General features: G+C 43.3%; 1 protein-coding gene across 1 annotated transcript in view; it reads left to right on the top strand.

The window, feature by feature from the left end:
* GMDS (GDP-mannose 4,6-dehydratase) overlaps positions 1 to 20124 on the top strand; it is a 698702-nt gene that overhangs the window by 545271 nt on the left and 133307 nt on the right. The window contains exon 8 of the mRNA XM_004700180.2: positions 17622 to 17718. Within this exon, the coding sequence (XP_004700237.1) occupies positions 17622 to 17718 (97 nt within the window). The remainder of the gene's footprint in view (positions 1 to 17621; positions 17719 to 20124) is intronic.

Below are 20124 nucleotides of genomic sequence, written 5' to 3' on the forward strand. Positions count from 1 at the left end.
GGTTAGACACACCTTAGTCCGTAGAATGACATCTCTTGTCTTTAACACTCTGGGTGGCTGCACATAGTAGGTGCTCTTTCTTTCAATGTGAGTTCACATAGAAATCCCAAATGCTTGTGTAAGGAGTTCTTCCAAGAACACCTCCGACCCACCCCCCTAGGTTTCCCATGTTTCACAGATCATGGGGGTCGCTTTTGCCATTTTCTAACCCCCTCACCACCGCCTCTCGTTCCCTCAGGGGTGTCCACCTGTGTACTACACAGGAGTTGCTAAGGCTCTGAATTCGTATAGGGGCATAGAAGTGGACAGGTGGGCACTGAGTCAAAAAATATTTGAATTCATAAATCCAAATATTTGAATATAGGTGGTGAAGGCAAGCCAAGGTTTTCAGCCTTATTAATGGGGCCATAGTTTAGAAAAGCTACTGTCCTCTCATTTTTTTCCTGCTGTATTTTGTGTGCTTAAAAGAAAGTTATCTATACTTACTTTTAGACTCTGAACTTTCCGTACAACCTCATATGACATGGCTGCCCTAGAATCAGTTTCATACCAATATCCTTTCAGTATCTCGAGCATGTTCACCCAAGCTGTTTTAAGACATGGTATCTCTTCCACTTTCTGTTGTTGATTTTGGACATTGAAATGCTTTCCCATGCCTTCCGTAGTATTTGCTGAAGAAACGTCAACTATGCATTACCATCTGTACCAGGAGTGGAGACTACCCAGACAGTCAGCCATAGAAGGCCTGAGAAATCACTTGGTCCGGCCCACTGAGGCAACCATAGATGAGAACCAAAATTCAATGACCCTAGCAGCTTTGTTTTTTCATATCAATATAAGTTTGTGTTAAGGAATCATAACAATAACATGAATTCTGAGACACAAGCAGGGACCATCCATTACAGGACAGACACGTGACAGGACAGACACATATGTTTCTCATTGGCTGCGCACAGCCCATCTGCCTGGATTGCACTGACTTACTTAGAGGGCAGTCAGTGTCAGGCAGGCTAGGCGTGTACATGTTGTGAAATGTTAACACACTGTCTGAACACACTGTGGTGTAACTATGGCGATCTGGCGATGATGAGACGAGATGCCAGGAGATGACTCCTGGAGACACTGACGGCCTGACCGCCTGTGATCGATGGTGATGTTGTCAACCCCTTTGTTGATTTACTTGCCAACACAGATGATAACTCCAATCCGATCTTTATCCGCATGCCCACAATCACCGATCTTCTCAGAAACAAAACCTCAGATGGAAATTACAGTACACAGAGAAGACCTGAATAGTCAACGATAGGAACGTTGGCTAGGTTCCAAATCCTAGATGCAGGCTCAGAACAGCAATCAAAGCAAAATAATTGTGTCGCTGGCAGCATACACACAGGACAGTTAGTCAAATGTAAGTCGGTTTTACATCCCACAAATGGAGACTACAAAGAAATGAAAAGTTCATGCAGAGGTCTGTGTCAATCTTTCCAAGAGAAATGGACAAACGATTTTTTTTAAGTGGAAGTCAAAGGTTAGGTTATGACAATATGTTAAGCAGTAACTTAAAACAACAACAACAACTGATCTGGAGCTCAAATTACAGCTCAGAACATGCTCAACTTCATGAATTGGGAGGCCAAATGCCTCTAGCTAAAAATCAGTGCTCTTCAGTGGGGTTGGGAATCACAGCAAGTCACTCTCACTAAGTTTCCTTGTGACAGAAACAAAATTATTCAGGCAAGTTATGTAGTTAGCAAGCTAATTACAAAGCTGAGGCTTCCAGAAGAGGGGGCGTCTTGTGAAATCGTGCATGGTAGCCGCTGTTGTCAGCACCAGAGAAAGGCAACTTGTTTCTCAGAGTTTGTCTCATAGAGCCATGTCAGACAGGGTCACTGACTTATCACAAGATACTGAAGAAACACTGAAGGATGCTGCAGGTTTCCACTTCTTCTGTCTGGTTGGGGACCAGCCAGCAGACATAACAAGAACTGCCCAACTGGCCGATTTCATGCTCGGGATCACTGGAGAGTCTGCTGTGTGAGAGGACCTGCTGTCCCTGGAAGCCACGCGTGACACCACCAGAGGTGAGAACTTGTTGGAGAGGCGTATTTTATCCATAAGGAAGGAAGAAAAAAAAGGGCTCTTACATTTGAGAAGTTAAGTAGCCTTACTACAGATGGCGCTCCAGCCGTGGTTGTCTCCCCAAAGGGTTCATCGCATTTGCCAAGAAAGAAGCGGAACATCTGTCTTGAGCCAAGTGATTTCATTATCTGCCTCTGCATACTTTAAGAAAGTCTGTACACAGGCATTGTGGCTCACCAGTGTGATGACACTAGGCATGTCGTGCATAAAGTTTGTCGACGCCGAGGGTTTAACCACAGCCAGGTTGAGGAGTTACGGAACGATGGACTCTGGGTATGGCGATCTTGTTTGTCGCTGTGAAGTGTGGTGGGTGAATAGTCTCTACCCCTGATCAATATAAATGCATTAAGGGAACATGCTCATGAAGTTTTATGAACTTCAGCATGAAGTCAAGCAGTTCAGGAAGGGAAAACCTGTCCAGGGGCTCAATGATAGCCAGTTGTTGTATGATTTGGCGTTCCTGGTGAACATGACCAAGTACCTCTCAGAAGTGCACATCAAGCTGCAGGGCTCTAACCAGCGTCCCTGCTCTCAAAGGTGCAATCGTTTGAAGCTACATGAAGCCTGGGGAGACTGCAACTCGGAAAAGGATATCACGGAGCGTTTCTCAGCTCTGGAAGGACAAAAACTTTCTATGACATTTGAATATTCTAGTAAATGTGCCAACTAATTGAGGCATTTAATGAAGATTCAAGAGCATAAAAGTAAACCAATGGAATTTAACATCTTTTTTTTTTTTTTTGGTGTGACTGGTCATTTATTCTAGAGTAGGGTGGGGGGTGTTCTATCTCTGGAATTTAACATCTTTGCTGCACTGTGGGACTGGCTGATGTGCCTGATAACTTACGACAGGAGATTATTCAGCTGCAAAGTGATGATGAGCTGAAGGGCGGGTACAGCAACCCTGCACTGCTTGAGTTGCATAAATGTTACATAGGCAATGGCGACTTTCTCAGTGCACAGGCACGCGTTGAGATATGGGCCGGTGTTCAGAATAGCTGACTGCTGCGGGAAGTTCTCTTCCAAATTCGACCATTACAAAGAATGGATTGTGCCCCAAACTGAACAACATAAATCTGGAAAAGCGGTTGCAAATAGCAACATCATCAATGCCATATAACGCCAGATACCTCATGGAAGAGAAGCAGTCCCAGCCATCATATGAGGGGTGAATCAATTAAACATTTGACTAAATATAAACTAAAAAAAAAGATCAAACTCAATGCCACGGAGTCGATATCAACTCAGAGTGACTCAATAGGACAGGCTAGAACTGCCCCTGTGAGTTTCCAAGACTGTAACTCTTTACAGGAGTAGAAAAGCCCCATTGTCTTCCTGTGAACAAATATAGCAGGCTGATTTCCAAGTTGATAATTATGATTGGCCTAGGAATGATGTTATAAATACCCAAATAGCTCTTGGCAGAAAGATATTCTCTACCCCTGATCAATATAAATACATACATTTAATGTGAACAGTAGCTAATAAAGTCTTTGACTTTATTTGGTTAACTTTTGCTTTTACTGAATCAGAAAACTGGATATTCCTTGGAGTGTGGGCTAAGTAGGAAATGTTCAAGAGAGAAGGTCAATACCATGTTGGGATACATTCAAAGGTTGCCTTAAACTGTTAGGCAGCAAGAAGCCCACTATGCCAAGGATTCCACTGAATGGCACTGGCCACTTCAGGGATGATATGTTCATCCCAGACACTGAGCACACATGATGCTCTCAGGCCAGTAACATGTGCAAAGTAGTAACTTACTACTTATAAAACAAAATAGACAACACATCCCAAAAAATGCAGATCCATGTTTGACCCAGTTCCCCCATGACTCAAAAGGCCTCTGGAAAAATATGTGTATCCTCCTTGTACCCTAGCCAAGGTAGGGGCCTTCCTTCACTTGTCCTCCCTGGCTCTGTGGGCCAGTCAGGTGGTGCAAAAATTGCGCATGCTCCCACTTGGGACCATAAGTTAGGTATTCCAAGGTTTTCCTCCATTCATTCTGTTTCTGCCAAAGCATACATGCTTTGCAAGCCAGGGGCTACTTGGGCCATCTGAAGAATGAGCATACCTAGGCCGGGTCATGTTTGGTAACCATGGAACTGCAGAGATTTAAAGGCCTTTGTGGTCTTTTCTATTGAGAAGCGACTCATATACCAAGTGTTTTCTACCAAAGAATCTGTATATCTGTGGGAGGAGGGGGTTATATGGTGGAAGCCTTTAGTGTTGTTTTTGTTTTCACTTTCCCAGCAACTTGTTACAAAGAAATATCTTTTAAAATTAGATCTCATCCTAAAAGCAAAGTGGGGGAAGATAAACTAAACAGGCAGACTTGACTAAGGTGCCTAGACTATGTATCTGTCATTAGTGTTGTTACATTAGGAGAAGAGGGCTATGAGACCAGCCTGTACTCACGTGAAAACCCAGGTGCTTTACAAGAAGTCTGCTGCAGGGGGCTAAAGATGTTCCAGGAATTTCTGACAAACCCCCCCCCCCTGCCCAACCCCGTCCCCTCCCAATCCCCGGGCCTTCTGGAAAGGATGGGTAAAAAGGCGGCCAATGCATCAGAGGTGGGTTTTGAATCAAGCATCAGTGCAATCGATGCACCTGCGGACAGGCCAATGTATCGTTTGTTTGGTTCTAAGGAGTTCTGATGGCAAAAAGGTTATGCATACAACTAATAACCAAAATATCCATCGTTCAGGCCCAACAGCAGTTCTGCAAGAGAAAAGGTTGGGTGCTCTGATCCCATACAGCTCTCAGCCTCGGGAACCATATGGAGTCATTCAAATCTGTCATGTAGGGTCAGTGTGTATCACCATCAACCTGGTGGCATGCTGCAGCGTCATGATTGCATTAAGCTGTACTGTGGGAAAGCAGGTCTTTCCAATGGGTTTTTAATTAACAGGATTCTAACACCACACACCCTTATAAGGATTATAGTTAGCTGACAAAAGAAAATCACATTGTCTCTACATTTTGTCATGGAGGAAAATGCCATGCCTTGAAATGCGCACCGTCAGCTTCCTTTCCAGATAGAGTATGGCTGCATCTGATACCACGCGAACTACTTTGGAACATCCTAAAACCTGTCACTCACCTGAGCAACTTGCTAGATATTCCTTCAATGTCCTTCGTGTCTAACACTGTTGAGTGAGTTCCATAAAACAAAGTCACTGAAATACACCGCATCTGCATCAGCATCGAGAGCGATGAAAACCAACCACCGTGAGGAAACCCATCCAGAAAAGCATGCGCCTCCACATCGGGGGCTATTCTAGGCTCACACCTTGAGAAAGTTCTGTATGCTACTTATTCATAATAAAAAGTGGACCCTTTTTCATACCAGCTTCCACTGACCATTTAAAGAGGGATATCTCTGTTTCTCTGCTCCTCTCACCCTTCCCCCTTTGCCTGTTCCCCACCCCGGCATCATGCTCTTCTCTCCCTTTCCCTGTCTCTCTGCCCACTCCCTTTCTCTGTTCCCCTCTCCCTGCCCTTCTGGAAATCCACACAGTATTGTCTCCTCATATTTATAAATGTCTACGTGAGGACTACTTGTGTCTTTCCTCTCCCCCGTCCCTCTCTTCCCTTTCCTTTGACTGCTGGCCTCCTCCTCTCCCTCGCCTCTTCTTTCACTCCTCTTCCCCATTCCTCTCTCGTCCCTCTCCCCTTCCCCGCTCTGGAAATCCCAGCCCTACTCTCATTTATATTTATAAGCTAGTTGGACTCTTAACTGATAACAGCCAAATTATACCAGTCCAAAGTCCTGTGTACCCTATGAAGGCAGCAGGCTTTTTTGGTGATCTGCATACCTTCTCACCTGAGCTCTGATGTTGTGCTGTGTCTTGGAAGCATGGCCAATCCTAGTTCCATTTCATACAGAGGGCAATCCATGGGGTAGCAGGTTGACTCCATCTAAGTCCTTTAACTCAGGAGACAGCCAATCCTCAAATAATTGCTGCCTTCGTGCATCATCTGATTGCATAGAACCGAGCACCTTATAAATGACAGTCACTGCTATCGAGTTGAATCCAACTCATCCTGACCTATAGATAGGACAGAACTGTCTCTGTAGATTTCTGAGACTCTAACTCTTTACAGGAGTAGAAAGCCTCATCTTTCTCCCTGGTGGTTTTGAACTGCTGACCTTGAGGTTAACAGCCCAGTTCAAAACTAGGGATCCTTAAATGCTCCCTCTTCCCCCTCATTTTCTCTTAAAGTTATCCAAGAGAATCAAAAGATCTTCCTTGCTTTTGAAAAGTGTAGGCTCTGATTGGGTGATCATACATAAGGACATATTCTCTATAACTATATAAAAATAAATATTATATAGTTATTGCTAGCCCCTAGACGTTAAGCTCCTTAAGGACAGAAACCATGTCTAGCATACATAAGCCTCTATCATTAACACCTAACTTAACTTAGTTGGTCTAGCAGGGCTGGGTGATTTGTGGCAGGTTGGGAGATGGCCAGATAAGATTGGGCACACAGGGCATACCAGTGACAGAAGGTCTTGGGCCAGGACTGAGACCCCTGTTCACATTCAGATAGGACATGAACACTGGTCCTTCTCACCGTGGACTCCTTCTCAGAGCACCCTACATGCTGTTTTCTCTGTGAAGTGAGATAAACTCCTTCTACATTCTGCCCGGGTGGATCGTGCACCCCAGCTAAGTTACAATATGTCAATAAAAGCAAAGCAGAGCGTGTTTAGAAATCCATGTAAAGTTCACATGGAAGTATCAAGGCTTGCTAAAGTGCTAGCTGTATGTTGGAAAATCTTTTCCCTGCCGTTCTCACAGTTAAGCAGAGCATCTCTGGTCTTTTTGACTTGCTCTCTTGAGCTATCCAGAGGAACTTTGGTGGTGTACTAAATTGTGAACCACAAGGTCTTTCCATTGAGCTTATCACACCAAGCCTATTCCACAGAGAGAAAAACAATTTGAAAGTAGAGCCTCTTTACATAATAGTTTCTTAATAATGCTGAGAAACCAACAGAAGTAAGGGGGAATATTAGTCAATTGACAATAAGTCATGCTTGCAAGGGTTCCTTGTCAAAATGACAGCACCCTTCTAATAAGGCACCACACCCATCCTATGCATTCCACCTATGTGAAGTCCTGCTGTTGACTGAGCCCAGGAGGAGGTAGCCAGAAACCCTTGCTTTATAATCTTGGCTCAGAAGCCAATTTCCCATGTGGCATTTCATAAATTCCTAAAGCCCTTTAAACTTCTTTTCCCCCTTAATGAATAAGCTGCAAGTTACTCCACCTACCTAACTTTTGGTATGTGGATTCATTAATTAACGGTTATGAAGTGCCCATTGATATCTGACCCCTGAAGTATAGACAGATGTAGTCACTAAACCAAGAAGTGCCTTCTACATAAATGTCCGTATAATGGGCTCAAATGTTGCATTTTTGTGGTTACTGAGGGTTTTCCCATAACCACAATATAACGACTGGGCTTATTGCCTCTGGACCTCCTTCTCTGAGGACAGTCTTCATTAATACAGGTAAAATGAAAGAATCCACATTTACATAGACTGCGCAACCAAAGGTGCATTTCCATAGTAATACCAAAGACCTGTATGCAGCTTCTAACTCAGAAACTCAAACCCACTCCTATCTAATAGATTCCAATTCACAGCGTCCCTATGAGGCAGGGTAGAATTGCTTCAGTGGATTTCTGAGACTGTAATTCTTTATAAGAGTAGCAAGTCTCATCTTTCTCCCATGGTTGCTTTGAACTGTTGACCTTGCAGTTAGCAGTCCAATGTGCCACCAAGACTCCTGTAAGCAGCTCGGTTCTTTTATATACCAGGATGAGCCCATAGACCGGGGGTGAGGTATGCCTGGCCTGCTGGGCTGTATAAAACCCACAAAATAATTGATATCAACTAACATCACACACCTCACCAAAGAGAAGCAAGAACTCACATTAGGGTGAGTTAATTAATTGTGTGACAAAATGTATGCCCAGCTATCATGAAACAACAAGATATGCCTGGCCCACACTGTAGTATTTTCAATCACATCATATGCATGTGTAATTTGGAGATTGAATAAGGAAGAGTGAAGAAGAATCAATGCATTTGAATGATGGTGTTGGCAAATAATATTGAAAGTACCATGGACTGCCAAAAGAACAAACAAATCTGTCTTGGAAGAAGGATAGCCAGAATGTTCCTGAGAGGCAAGACGAGGAACCTTTGTCTCACGTAGTTTGGACATGTCAGAAGAGACCAGTGCCTGGAGACAGACATCACGCTTGGCAAAGTGGAGAGATAGCAAAAAAAGAGGGAGACCTACCACAAAATGATTGACACAACAGTTGGATGAACGGGCTCAAACATAAGGACAATTGTGAGGAAGACACAGGACGGGCAGTGTGTTGTTCTGTCACACACAGGGTCTCTATGAGTTGGAACTGCTTCCACGACGCCTTAACAATAACATCATGAAAATAATGTCTGGGCTCTTAACGACTTGTCTCAAAACAAGCCACCATCTACGTGAGGTGCCAACTGAGTCCACGGGGAAGAAGCACACAGTTACGTGATCCAGGGATTGCAAATAATAAGATCCAAACCTGGAGGCAAGAATGGTACCAGTGCTTAAATTCTAAACACTTGGTTTGCAAAATGCTGTGGACGATAGTGGTAGCCCAAAATCCGTTTTCAGGGTCCCTACCTGGATTGAGTCCCTGGTGAATCCTCAAGGTACACAGCCCTAATATCAGACCAAAATCAGTGTAAAGTGGATTTTAGCAGCTGTACTTAGACTGGAATGTAGCACGATGTAATTGGATCTTTCTCTGAACCCAATGTGATTTTTCCCTAAATGTTTAATATTCTCTGATTTCTCTTACATTGAGCTCTTTACTTGTTTGATGTGGTCATTGTTGCTGGGTCCTTGTTTGTTACTTGCCCTTGTTTTGTATGCTTATCTGTATAGGGAAACCAGGGTTGGTAAAATAACTAAGACAGTAGCTGACTTGATTGCTTGGGAGCACAGAGGAGGAGGGGAGGAGAAATCGGGAGTCAACATCAATGGATACAAGAAGGAAGAAAAAGTTCCAAAGTTGATGCTGGTGAGGACTGAACAATCCGTTCTTGAGAGGATTGCACTATTAAATTGTGTGATGTTAATTAGAGTGAAATAAAATGAAAGTAAATAAACAAATAAATGTTTCACTAAATATAACAAGCTAATTTTTACGTTGATAATTTTGTTTGGTCCCCAGGTGATGTTATAAATATCCAAATAGCCCTTGGCAGGTAAATGGTTCTCTACCTTAGACCATGGTATCTTTTTAAAAAAGACAGTCAATTTTATGTTTAAATAGTGATCACGGGAGCACCCAAAGCCCTTTTCTGTCTTATTCCTTACCTCTCATCATCTCCTGCTCTATTAGAAAGGTTGCTCTTCACCGTGCTCAGAAACAGCAGCTCCTGGTCTCTGGTAATCAGCCTCCTGCCTTCTCAAGAAACAAACTATGAGTTATCTCTTCTTTTCCCTTCTACCATCCACATCTCAACATCTTAACACTCAAGTTTTCCTACTTTGTATAAAATGTCGTCCCTCAAATATGCCTTCCTTCTGGTGCTCCCCTCTCCTTTCCCTGCTGTGTGGAACGATTTCAGAGAACCCGCTCTGCACAAGATCTTCTTTCATCAACTCCCCACGCCGCCTCAGCTCCCACCAGCTCGCCTTCTGTTCCATCATTCTGTATAAACTGCACTTCCAGCCTCACCTCCACCCTGGTCCCTTGGGTGGCTTGTCTGGTGGAACACCCTCTACAAACTGTCTGCCTTCCTCTGTGTCTCTTCGGCCTTCTATGCAGACTACACCTTGGGGATGATTTCCTTTGTGGTAGAAACTTGATCTGCAGTGTTGATGGCTCCAGAAATATCAGCTTCTCCCTTTCCTACAAGCCCAGTTGGGAGGAGACCAGGTGGTAAAAGTTGGCAGGATTTGATGGGAGTTGGATAGGGCAGAGACTCACTAGAAGTCAGAATCCCTTTTCCTACAATGTAGAGGGGATGAGGCTGCTGAAAACGGAGAATCCATAGTCCTCTATCTGCTTCTTGTAAAGTTCCTATTTCTAACTCCTTTTCCTTCCTTTCTAACATTTATGCTTGTAGTTTCTTAGCACATAATTGAAGCTCTAGTTATTCTACAAGGATTCTCATAACCCTCAGCCATCTCCCACCCTCCATCCCCCACTCCTCTCCATTATCCCATCTAGTCCTGGCCCTTAATTTGGTCGTTCAATGGGCCCTTTCCTTCTGGAAATGCATGTCCTTCTGCTCAGATTAATCTTGCTGCTTTATTTCAAGACAGGTTTTTGTTCAGCTCTGTTTTTTTTCTATTCTCCTTCTGAAAATCCTATTATACTCTTTCAGCTGATGAGTTTGGTATTTATCCCATTGTTTCTAAATAGCTTGTTTTTTAACAGGTCAGGCTTTTTCACATTTAGGTCCCAGCTACTGACGTCTTCCTTTGCAAAACTAGGTGTTTCTATCTGTGTCTTCCTTTCTCCCCACCCCTCCATTCCTAGAATATTGTGATTTTTCACTTTGGGTTCGCTCAGGATTCAGTGTTACATTATTAGAGATAAGTGGTATTTATTCGAGCAAAACATGATTTACTTCTTTCCCTTTTCTGTGTAATTCTCATCGGCTCACTTTTGAGCTAATGACTCCCTGCTTCTCCCTTGGCTTCATTCTGTATGAATTTTTCAATGACATGACTACAAATTCTGCCTCTGCTCATCTTCCTGTCCCACACTCACACCAGAAACTTCCAGGTTGATACAGCCTGGACTGTAAGCACTTTGCTCATCCTTCATAAGCATCTGCAGATGCTGGTCTCAACCTGTGGGTCGTGGCCCCTTTGGGGGTCGAATGACCCTTTCACAGGGGTCGCCTAAGATCATCAGAAAATGCATATTTCCGATGGTCTTAGGAACCGAGACACTGCTCTATCCATCTCCAGGCGGGTCCGCCCACTTGCAGATCTACTGATTTGGTGAGAAAGAAGCTATCTCAACCTTCGCACTGAGTTGCCTTTTTATGCATATTGTCGCAAAATGGAGCAATGTAGTTTACTGTTGTAATATTTAGACTGTTGCCCATGCTACACCATGCTGCAAGACAAAATTTCATTTATTTGTCATTAGAAATACATATGTCACAATATATAATTACATATTGTTTTTGTGATTAATCACTATGCATTAATTATGCTCAATTTGTAACAATGAAAATACAGCCTGCATATCAGATATTTACCTTACGATTCATAACACTAGCAAAATGACAGTTATGAAGTAGCATGAAAATAAATTTATGGTTGGGGTCAGCACACCATGAGAAACTGTGTTAAAGGGTCTCAGCATTGGGAAGGTTGAGAACCACTGATCTAGAGGGTTCTCTGCTCTCCTGAGTCTGATCCCTACATCCTGTCCTACTTTTTTTTTTAACCTCTTAGTTTCATCAAGCAAAATTTTAGTTTCCTAAGAAGGAAGGGTGCATGGGAAGTAAAAAATGTTTTGTTATGAAGTCTATCTGAAAATATATTTAGTATGTCCACAAAATGAATAATAAGGCTGCTTATCTATTTCAAGATTGGAAGTAGTTTTCTTTCAGGATCTGGAAGATTCTCCTTGCCTTCTAGTTTGCAGGGGTACTGGGAGGAACCGCAGCTGCTTTGGCTCCTCATCTGTTCTCTCTAGAAATCTGTCAGATTTTCTCTTTGTCCTACTCTTCTGAAGCTTCCTGTGAGGTTAATCTAGTTCTGTCCTTTACTGGAGGTACTCTGAGGAGCATTGGTGATACAGTTAAAGTTTATTGTGCCGTCCTGGCCGATAAACACGTGTGGGGTTAATTGAAGGGCGGAGAGATAAATGGCTCCGTGACCCTCACCTTTCTAGTTCTCAGGTCTCTTGCTTTGTGATGGTCGGACCAGGGTGCAGTTGCCTTAGTCAGTTCCCTGCTTCAGCTGGCAAGGCTCACTTCCTGCAAGACATCCCTGGGGAGAAGCCACATGGACCTACCCTGATGCAGCCCTGGGTGCTGGAGCAGCCATGTGGAGATCCCTGCCAGGGCTGAGATGTTTACACGCTCACTTTCTTCCTGCAGTCAGCGTCATTGTGTGTGTTTTGTGAGATGGAGGAGGACTTTGTGGACTGGTGTCAGACATATGGGTTAATGTTGGACTTGTGGGCTTGGGCAGCACTGGGTTGGGATGTTTTATTGATGTGCACTTACCCTTTATATAAAACTCTCTCGTATACATATGAGCTTCTGTGGATTTGTTTCTTTAAAATACCCAGCCTAACACACTTGTTCTTCTGCCGTGATCCATTTTCTTGATTTATTTCAAGGTAAGTATTTGTTTTACTCTATTTTTAACTCTGCATGTTCTGGAAATTATATTGATCTACCCTGGGCATTGGGCTTTTAGCCATAAGGTCAGCAGTTCAAAACGACCATCTTTCCTGTCCTGTATGGTCACTATGAGTCAGAATTTACTCAATGGCAGGCAGGTTGTTTGTTTTGTTTTAGAGGGCAATCTTCGAATCATTCTGTCTTCCTTCTGCTTTGTCATATGTACATCTTTCTATTCTACTTTCTGAAAGATTTCCTCAATTTTATCTAAATCTTCTCTTGAATACTTAATTTATGATTTTTAATAATTCAATTTCTAAATTCCGTGTTTCCAAATTTTCTGTTTTATTTTATTTTTAAATTCTCTTACCCCTACTTGTTCTATGTCTTCCAAGCTGATTGTTGTTGGATTTTTTTTAAATTAAATTTATTTTCCATTTGATTTCTTACTTTCGTAGATAAGGTTTTTCTTGCATTTTTTTTTATAATCTTTGGTTTTCTGCTCAAGTTTAAAAGTGGTAGCTAAAATTCTAGTTGGAAGTTTCCAGAACCTATCCAAAATGTATGTGCATTCTGTTGCTCTAGGACAGTGGTTCTCAACCACTGGGTCGTGACCTCTTTGGAGGTCGAATGACCCTTTCACAGGGGTCGCCTAAGACCATCAGAAAACACATATTTCCAATGGTCTTAGGAACTGAGACACCGCTCCTCTATCTGTCTCCAGGTGGGTCCATCCACATGCAGATACACCCACAGATGAGTACCTGGTGTGAAGGCTGTTACCCACGCTACACCATGCTTCAAGACAAAATTTCATTTATTTCTCCTTAGAAATACGTATTTCACAATATATAATTACATATTGTTTTGATGATTAATCACTATGCTTTAATTATGTTCAATTTGTAACAATGAAAATACATCCCGCATATCAGATATTTACATTATAATTCATAACAGTAGCAAAATTACAGTTATGAAAAATCAATGAAAATAATTTTATGGTTGGGGGTCCTCACAGCATGAGGAACTGTATCAAAGGGTGGCGGCATGAGGAAGGCTGAGAACCACTGCTCTAGGGTGATCTGGTTAGGGAATGTGATTTCAGTCCTCTCCTCCCACCCACGTAAGGAGACAGATGTGATGCACCCTTGGAAGTAAGTTGGGATTTAGGACAGGAAGGGCTCAGTATTTACCCTGCACACTCACTTAGTTCTCTCTCTATTTAAAAAAATTTTTTTTCAGCATGGCCACCTTTCACTGGGCTGGTATGCTTTAGTGCAGTCACCTTCTGTTCTACCCTCTCCAAAAAACAAAGCCTTCATCTTTTGCCCCAGTGAGGGTGAGGCTGTTGCCGATTCATGCGGAAGCCGGCACAGGACGGGCAGCCTGCTGTTCCCGAGTCGCAGTCGCTCCTCCTGTCCAGTCAGTCCTGAAGAGCCTGTGCCACTGTTTCCTGAGCAAAGGTGGAAGTTTCTGCAAATGTGAATGGGGGCCGTGTCCAGATCTCCCCACCGTTGGCTCAGAATTTGGCTTCCTTGAGCTCCTGCTAAGCCCTTAGTATTCATCCAACCACTTCCCAGCTTCCAGAATTTGATTCCTCTCACTTCTTGCCTGTTCCCTTAGCCTTATGAGTTTGTTCCTTTTGTGAAAAAGACCAGATGAAACGTGTAGGGAGGGAGCAAAAGTAGCTGTATGGGGGCAAAGCTCTCTCCTTCTCCAGAAACCTTAGTTCTAAGGCAGTTTATCCTAGCCACTGGCAGCCTCCTGCTCCTCAATAAAATAGACTTTCTTAAAACTAATTCCTAAGAGCTTCTGTGGTGGGTTCAAGTTGCTACAAGTTGTCTATCTTCCCGTACTTTAGCACTAATAGTCCCTGTACACCTGACTGATCCAGTTGACTTTGGTTCTAGTGTTACTTAAAGGGATTTAAGAACGCCTCATTTCACCTTATTGTTCTTAATTCTGTTCTTCTTCAGTGATCTCTATTATTTCATGCCTATTAGGAGCCAATAATTTATTTTAAAACAGAACGATACAGAATCTCTGCTCAGTGAGCTGTTGATCTTAAATTAGTGGGTAGTAATTTCTGTTAATTGGCTGAATCCACTATTCCAGTCAAGCTGCCTTCATTTCATTAACTTTGTAGCTCTGCTTAGGGTCATATCACTTGTTAAGACAAGTTAGCTGTTACCTTTTGCATGTTAGTACAAATGTTTCATGTATTTGTATTAACACGTAAATTGAACGTTGGCCCGTAGCCAGAATTTTCCCTCACGCCCTCACACAAACCTAGTGTGAAGTAAAAAGCTTTGCCAACTATGTTCTGCTTTGAGCCATTTCCTGATTACAGTTGATTTTTTTTTTTTAAGTAGCTGTATTAATTGTAGAGCATAGTGCCATGCCCTTAAGACATTGTTTTGACTGTAGCATTTGAAAGTTGGAAGTCCAGTGAAACTATCAGGAAGAGGCAAGGTGTGCAAGGGTGTTGGGGCCTCCTACCCATAGGTGCTAAAGTCTCACTAAAGCCCGCAAGTGAGAAAGTCCATCCGTTAGCCTTATCCCATTTCAGCCAGTGTTACAAACCCCACAGTTCACATGTGACTGCTATAGCAATCAGGAGAACCTGTAGCAGCCATTCATACGCCAGCACAAAATCTTGCTATGCAGTCAACCCATTGCTATAAACAGGAACTCACGCTTCTCTTTGCTGAGTGGAGTTAAGCCAACAACCTCGTCAGCTAAAACCAAAGTGGGCAGCATCTGGCCTGTGGGCCAGGTCCCACCTAAACAAATCCACTGTGATCAAGTCAGCGTACTATGCAGGGTTTCCAAGGTTGTAAATCTTTATAGGAGCGCACAATCCCATCTTTCTCCCACAGAGCAGCTAGCTGGTGGCTTCAAACTGCTGACCTTGCCATTAGAAGCTCAACAAGTAACCACTACACCACCGGGCTCCAGACAATATACAAGTCATGGAAAAATGACCGGTTTTGCAGTTTTATATTGTTCAGCCTATGATGCTACAGGAACCTCTGTGTGGAGGTGGTCTTCCCTTTAGCTTGAAGCCCAACAAGAACCCCATGTTTCATTGAGGCGCCCCCTGGGGTATTTGGTTTGCACGCTTGCTTGCTTGTTTCCTGCCTGTGTTTTGTATGATTCTCTGTATATGAAATGCAGGATCTATGGAGACAGTAACTGAATTGATAATTGCCTAGGGGCATGGCAGGGGAGGATGGAGGCAAATGCAAAGCTAACAGCAATGAGTATGAAAAGAAAATGTCCTGAAATTGATTGTGGTGATAATTGCACAAATCTTCTTAATATAGTTGAACTTGAATGATTAAATTGTATGACATATGAAATAGATGCCATTAAAACAATTTAAATAAATTCTAATTCACTACCCAACCTAGGGAAGAAAGTGGATGAGGTAGAGAGCAAAGGGAGAAGTGAAACGGAACAGCAGGTGCATGGGGCTCAGACGCTTTTCTGTATCTTGCTGTGTCGATGTGAAAATTTTCACCATAAAAAGTTAAAATTAAAAATCAATAAAGAAAGCTATGACCCCACTGCCATCCAGACAGTAAGTGAGGAGGACAGATGTTTGGATGACTAAGCAGAAATGAAGCTGTTGGGCCAGTTCATTATTCTGACGCCCATCCTGCATCCAAAATACCAGGTCTGGGCCCTTCCAGAGGCTTCCCTGAATCACCTGGTCAAGTAAACTAACTGAACTTCAATTTCTCTCATTTGCACCCACTCTGACCCCAATGCACGAGACACACAGCATTTTCCTGTTCACATAGGATCCCCTCCCAGCTGATGAACGCACGCTCTTTCGGAGAATAACAAGCATGGAAGTCCAACATAAGTCATAATTTTATTTTTCTGTTTGCTGTTAGCTTCGTTTGTATAGAATAAGTGAACCAACTTATATCTAGTTTTGTCAGTTGGATGTTAGATTGTAGACATTCAAAGGTCAGCAGGGTTTAGTCCTACGGAAAGGAGAACCTCAAATGGGCAAAGTGCAGCCACTGGGAGGCGCTAGTCTTGAAGGCCCTGTGCTCTCTTACAGGGCCCAGCAGGGACCTTAGAGGCTGGAATGAGCCCCTCACTGCTGTAAAAGGTGGCTGCTTAGCAGGGGAACGCAAGGCGAGCCAATGCAGCAGCAGAGGCATCACGTGCGAATGCGCTCCCTGGTAGAAGGAAGCAAACCAGTAAGTGTTGTGCCTCTTGGAGGTTTAAGTCATCTGAGGTTTATTTATTAAGGAAGCATACCAGTAAGTGTTGTGCCTCTTGGAGGTTTAAGTCATCTGAGGTTTATTTACGGGACCCACAGCAGATGGGGATAGAGGGAGGCAACTTAAATGTAATGCAGGGACAAATGGATTAATGAGGATGGTAAACTTACTCCACAATGAGATGCATTAAATCAACACGAAATAAGCCTAAAACTCAGGAGCTCTGGTGGCACAACCATATAAGCATTGGGCTACTAAAGGCAAGGTTGGCAGTGCAAAACCATCAACTGCTGCACAGCAGAGGGATGCGGCTGTCTGCTCCTGCAAGTTTACATTCTCAGAAACCCTTTGTCGGGTCACTGTTGGGCAGAATCAACTCGGCAATAAGTTTGGGGTTGGTCTTTTTTTGTGTGTGTGTGTGGGGGGGGGGGGGTTGTCCCTAAAGCTACAAAAGGAAGAGAAGGCATAAAAAGGAGAGAACAGAATACATTAATTCATAATAATTGACTTTATCAAGAATAGTAGAAAGAGGTGTGAAATCTTTGAAATCTCTGAAAATTGTACAATCTCTTTTTCTAGCAAGTCTAATCGGTTCATTTTAACATCTAACGTCTAACCTCATCACAGGTTTTCGGGCCAGTTTAAAAACTCTTTCTCAGCAGACCCAGAGCGGCTGTGGAAGGCACTTCTCTCCTAGCCCGGCTCGCTGACCGCCTGTGCCCCTGCTGGTTCACGATGACTTAATTCGCTCTTGCATTAAGGCTGAGCCTTCCTGAGAAATGGAAGCAAGGCCAAATGTGCCAGGGCAATTAGGAGCTGATTGTTTATCTTCTTTACAGGTGGGAAGGAAAGAATGAAAATGAAGTGGGCAGATGTAAAGAGACCGACAAGATCCATGTGACTGTAGACCTCAAATACTACCGACCCACCGAAGTGGTAAGCAGCCTCTCCCAAGCCACCACATCACCCACCAGGAGTCACAGCCAGAGCCGGCTGTATCAGCTGGCCGGCTTGGAGATGGGCGTGGAATGCCTGCTGCCAACCTGCCGCATTCCCATTTGGCTCACTGGCATTCTTCAGCAGGCATTTCCCAAACCGTCCCGCAGTGGATTGAACTGGGAATAATATGCTAACCACAAAAGCCATTGCTCTATAAAGGAAAACAAGAGTAGAACACACCCAAAGAAATAGTTGAGCTCAGAACTGGAGACTCCTGTCCAAGGCAGATCTCATCATGTTGAGCTCAGTTCTCATGAGCGACCTGTGTGTGGGGTCTCCTAGGTCCAGCCTGGCCACCTTTCCAGGGGCCTGTCCATCTCTCCAGATCGTATGCACTCATGCCCAGTCACATCTGCCACCCCAGTGTCCCAAATACATCAAGATATGTCTTCTTCTGCATGAGTGCCCTCTAATCCCCACCTCTCCTGCCCTGTACCTGGGGGCCTAGACTCACTCTTCATTGTGTAAGGCTTAAGTCAGTTGCCGTCCTTGCCCTGAAGCCTTACCTGAGCAATCTAACTCTAGCCCTGAAATTTTGACTCCTTTCTTGGTATCTACATTGCATGCTGTATACGATTCTAGTATAACACCGAGTATAAATTATTCTATTATTAAATATTATGCTATTTACCAACTGGGAATTTTTGAGAATAGGGACTTTTAATATTAATATCATAGATGATAACAAAGTAAGTACTTGATGAGTATTGAATGGATGAATAAGCTTCTAAATATGGAAATTCCTGAACTAAGGAATGACCTATTTAGCTGGTTAGAATATAACATCTACCTTCCTAAATTTATAACGAACTCTATCTCTGTTCCATAGCTTTAACATGGGCTGCTCTCAGTATGGTGGCAAAACTCAACATGCATTTCTGGTGATATTAGAAAGTAACATCTCCAGAGAGAAATGTCCAAACACAGTGATTATCTATAAGACACGTACCAAACATGAAAAGAGAATCTTTCTAAACGTGTTTTACCTGTGATGTGAACAAATTTTATCTGGAACATAACAGTTCTGAGATTGAGCAAACTCGATGGTGAGCGCTGGGAGATGAATGTAAGTCGCTACTAGTCAGCCCGTAAAGTGTCCTGTTTCCAACAAAAGGAAGAAAACAGCTTTGTCTGTGGACTCTCAAACAGAAGAAGTAAAGAGGAAAAGAAACAAGCAGTTCTTGGGAGACAGGGGTGTAGTCAGTACATTATCCTGGCAGAGGGAGTGGCCCAGGTCTCTGACAACAGCAAACCATTGTTCCCAGTTCTCCTGGGGAGTGGGTGTGCTGGGAAGGTTGTATTCCACTTCCAGGGAGATACCAGACCCTTCTTGCTGATTCATCGAGGGTGGCACAGCCCCTGGTCCATTGGCACTAATTTCTCTGATGTAAGGAGTTGTTGCTTTTCTGGGAAGATCACTAGACACTATGCACACATGGGGCACATGGGTTTGTGTGCTCAGAAATATAAATGGTTATCTCAAAGTGGAAAATGTGGTGAGTCAGCAGATACTCCAGTGCTCCGATAATTCAAATGTGGCTTTTTCTCTGACAGTTTCAAAGGCTAGGAAGGTGTTAGTTATGGCCGGCCAGTCACTCCTACTTAGGCAAGGTACAGGATTGATATGGATGCAAAGCATATGTAGTTGCTGAACAGCAAAGTTCTCTTGGATGGACAAGACTTGCTCTTGAGGTTCACACGGATCTTCGTTCCTGCCGTGGCATTGCCTCCCTCCCAAAGGTTTTGTTCATTCAAAGGCTATCCTCAAGCCTGCAAATCTGTTGACACAAAAGTCTGAACCCAAACAATGGTGTCACTAAGGCAATGGTGTTCAGGCGATGGGCCCCCCCCGCCGCCACATCAGTGACAGTGTTACAGGGGCAACAGCACAGCGAATGGCTACAAAATGCCTGTGTTGTGTTTCAGCAGAAATGTATTCTTTTTATAAACATATTCCTGTACATAGTGATAACAAAACATTTTTCATAAGGTCTGCTTACTGTGACCTTAAAGGCAAAAACGATGCTTTAAACTTTCAAATCTGTTCTAGCCAGAGCGCTCCTTATTGCCCTGACACTGATGCGTCCGATCTCGTGGGTACTCAGCACCCACTGCAAGCACGTGCTGCTGTTTTCGTCGCTTTTTCTAAAGTTGCTGGTTTGGTCAAATGTTCTGATGTTTAAGCTACAATCTAGTGGTAGGTAGTTACAGTTGTGAATTTGTATCAGGAACATTTTTGAGAGTGAGTTAGTAACCTAAGGAAAAGGAGAAATCTCCAAAAAAAGGCTCAGATACGACTAATGTAACAAATCATGTTGTAATTTATGGTAGAAAGCTTTCATC

This window comes from Echinops telfairi, unplaced genomic scaffold (genome assembly GCF_000313985.2).
Source record: "Echinops telfairi isolate 266 unplaced genomic scaffold, ASM31398v2 ScPeMD7_7424;HRSCAF=8462, whole genome shotgun sequence".
NCBI classification, from domain to species: domain Eukaryota; kingdom Metazoa; phylum Chordata; class Mammalia; order Afrosoricida; family Tenrecidae; genus Echinops; species Echinops telfairi.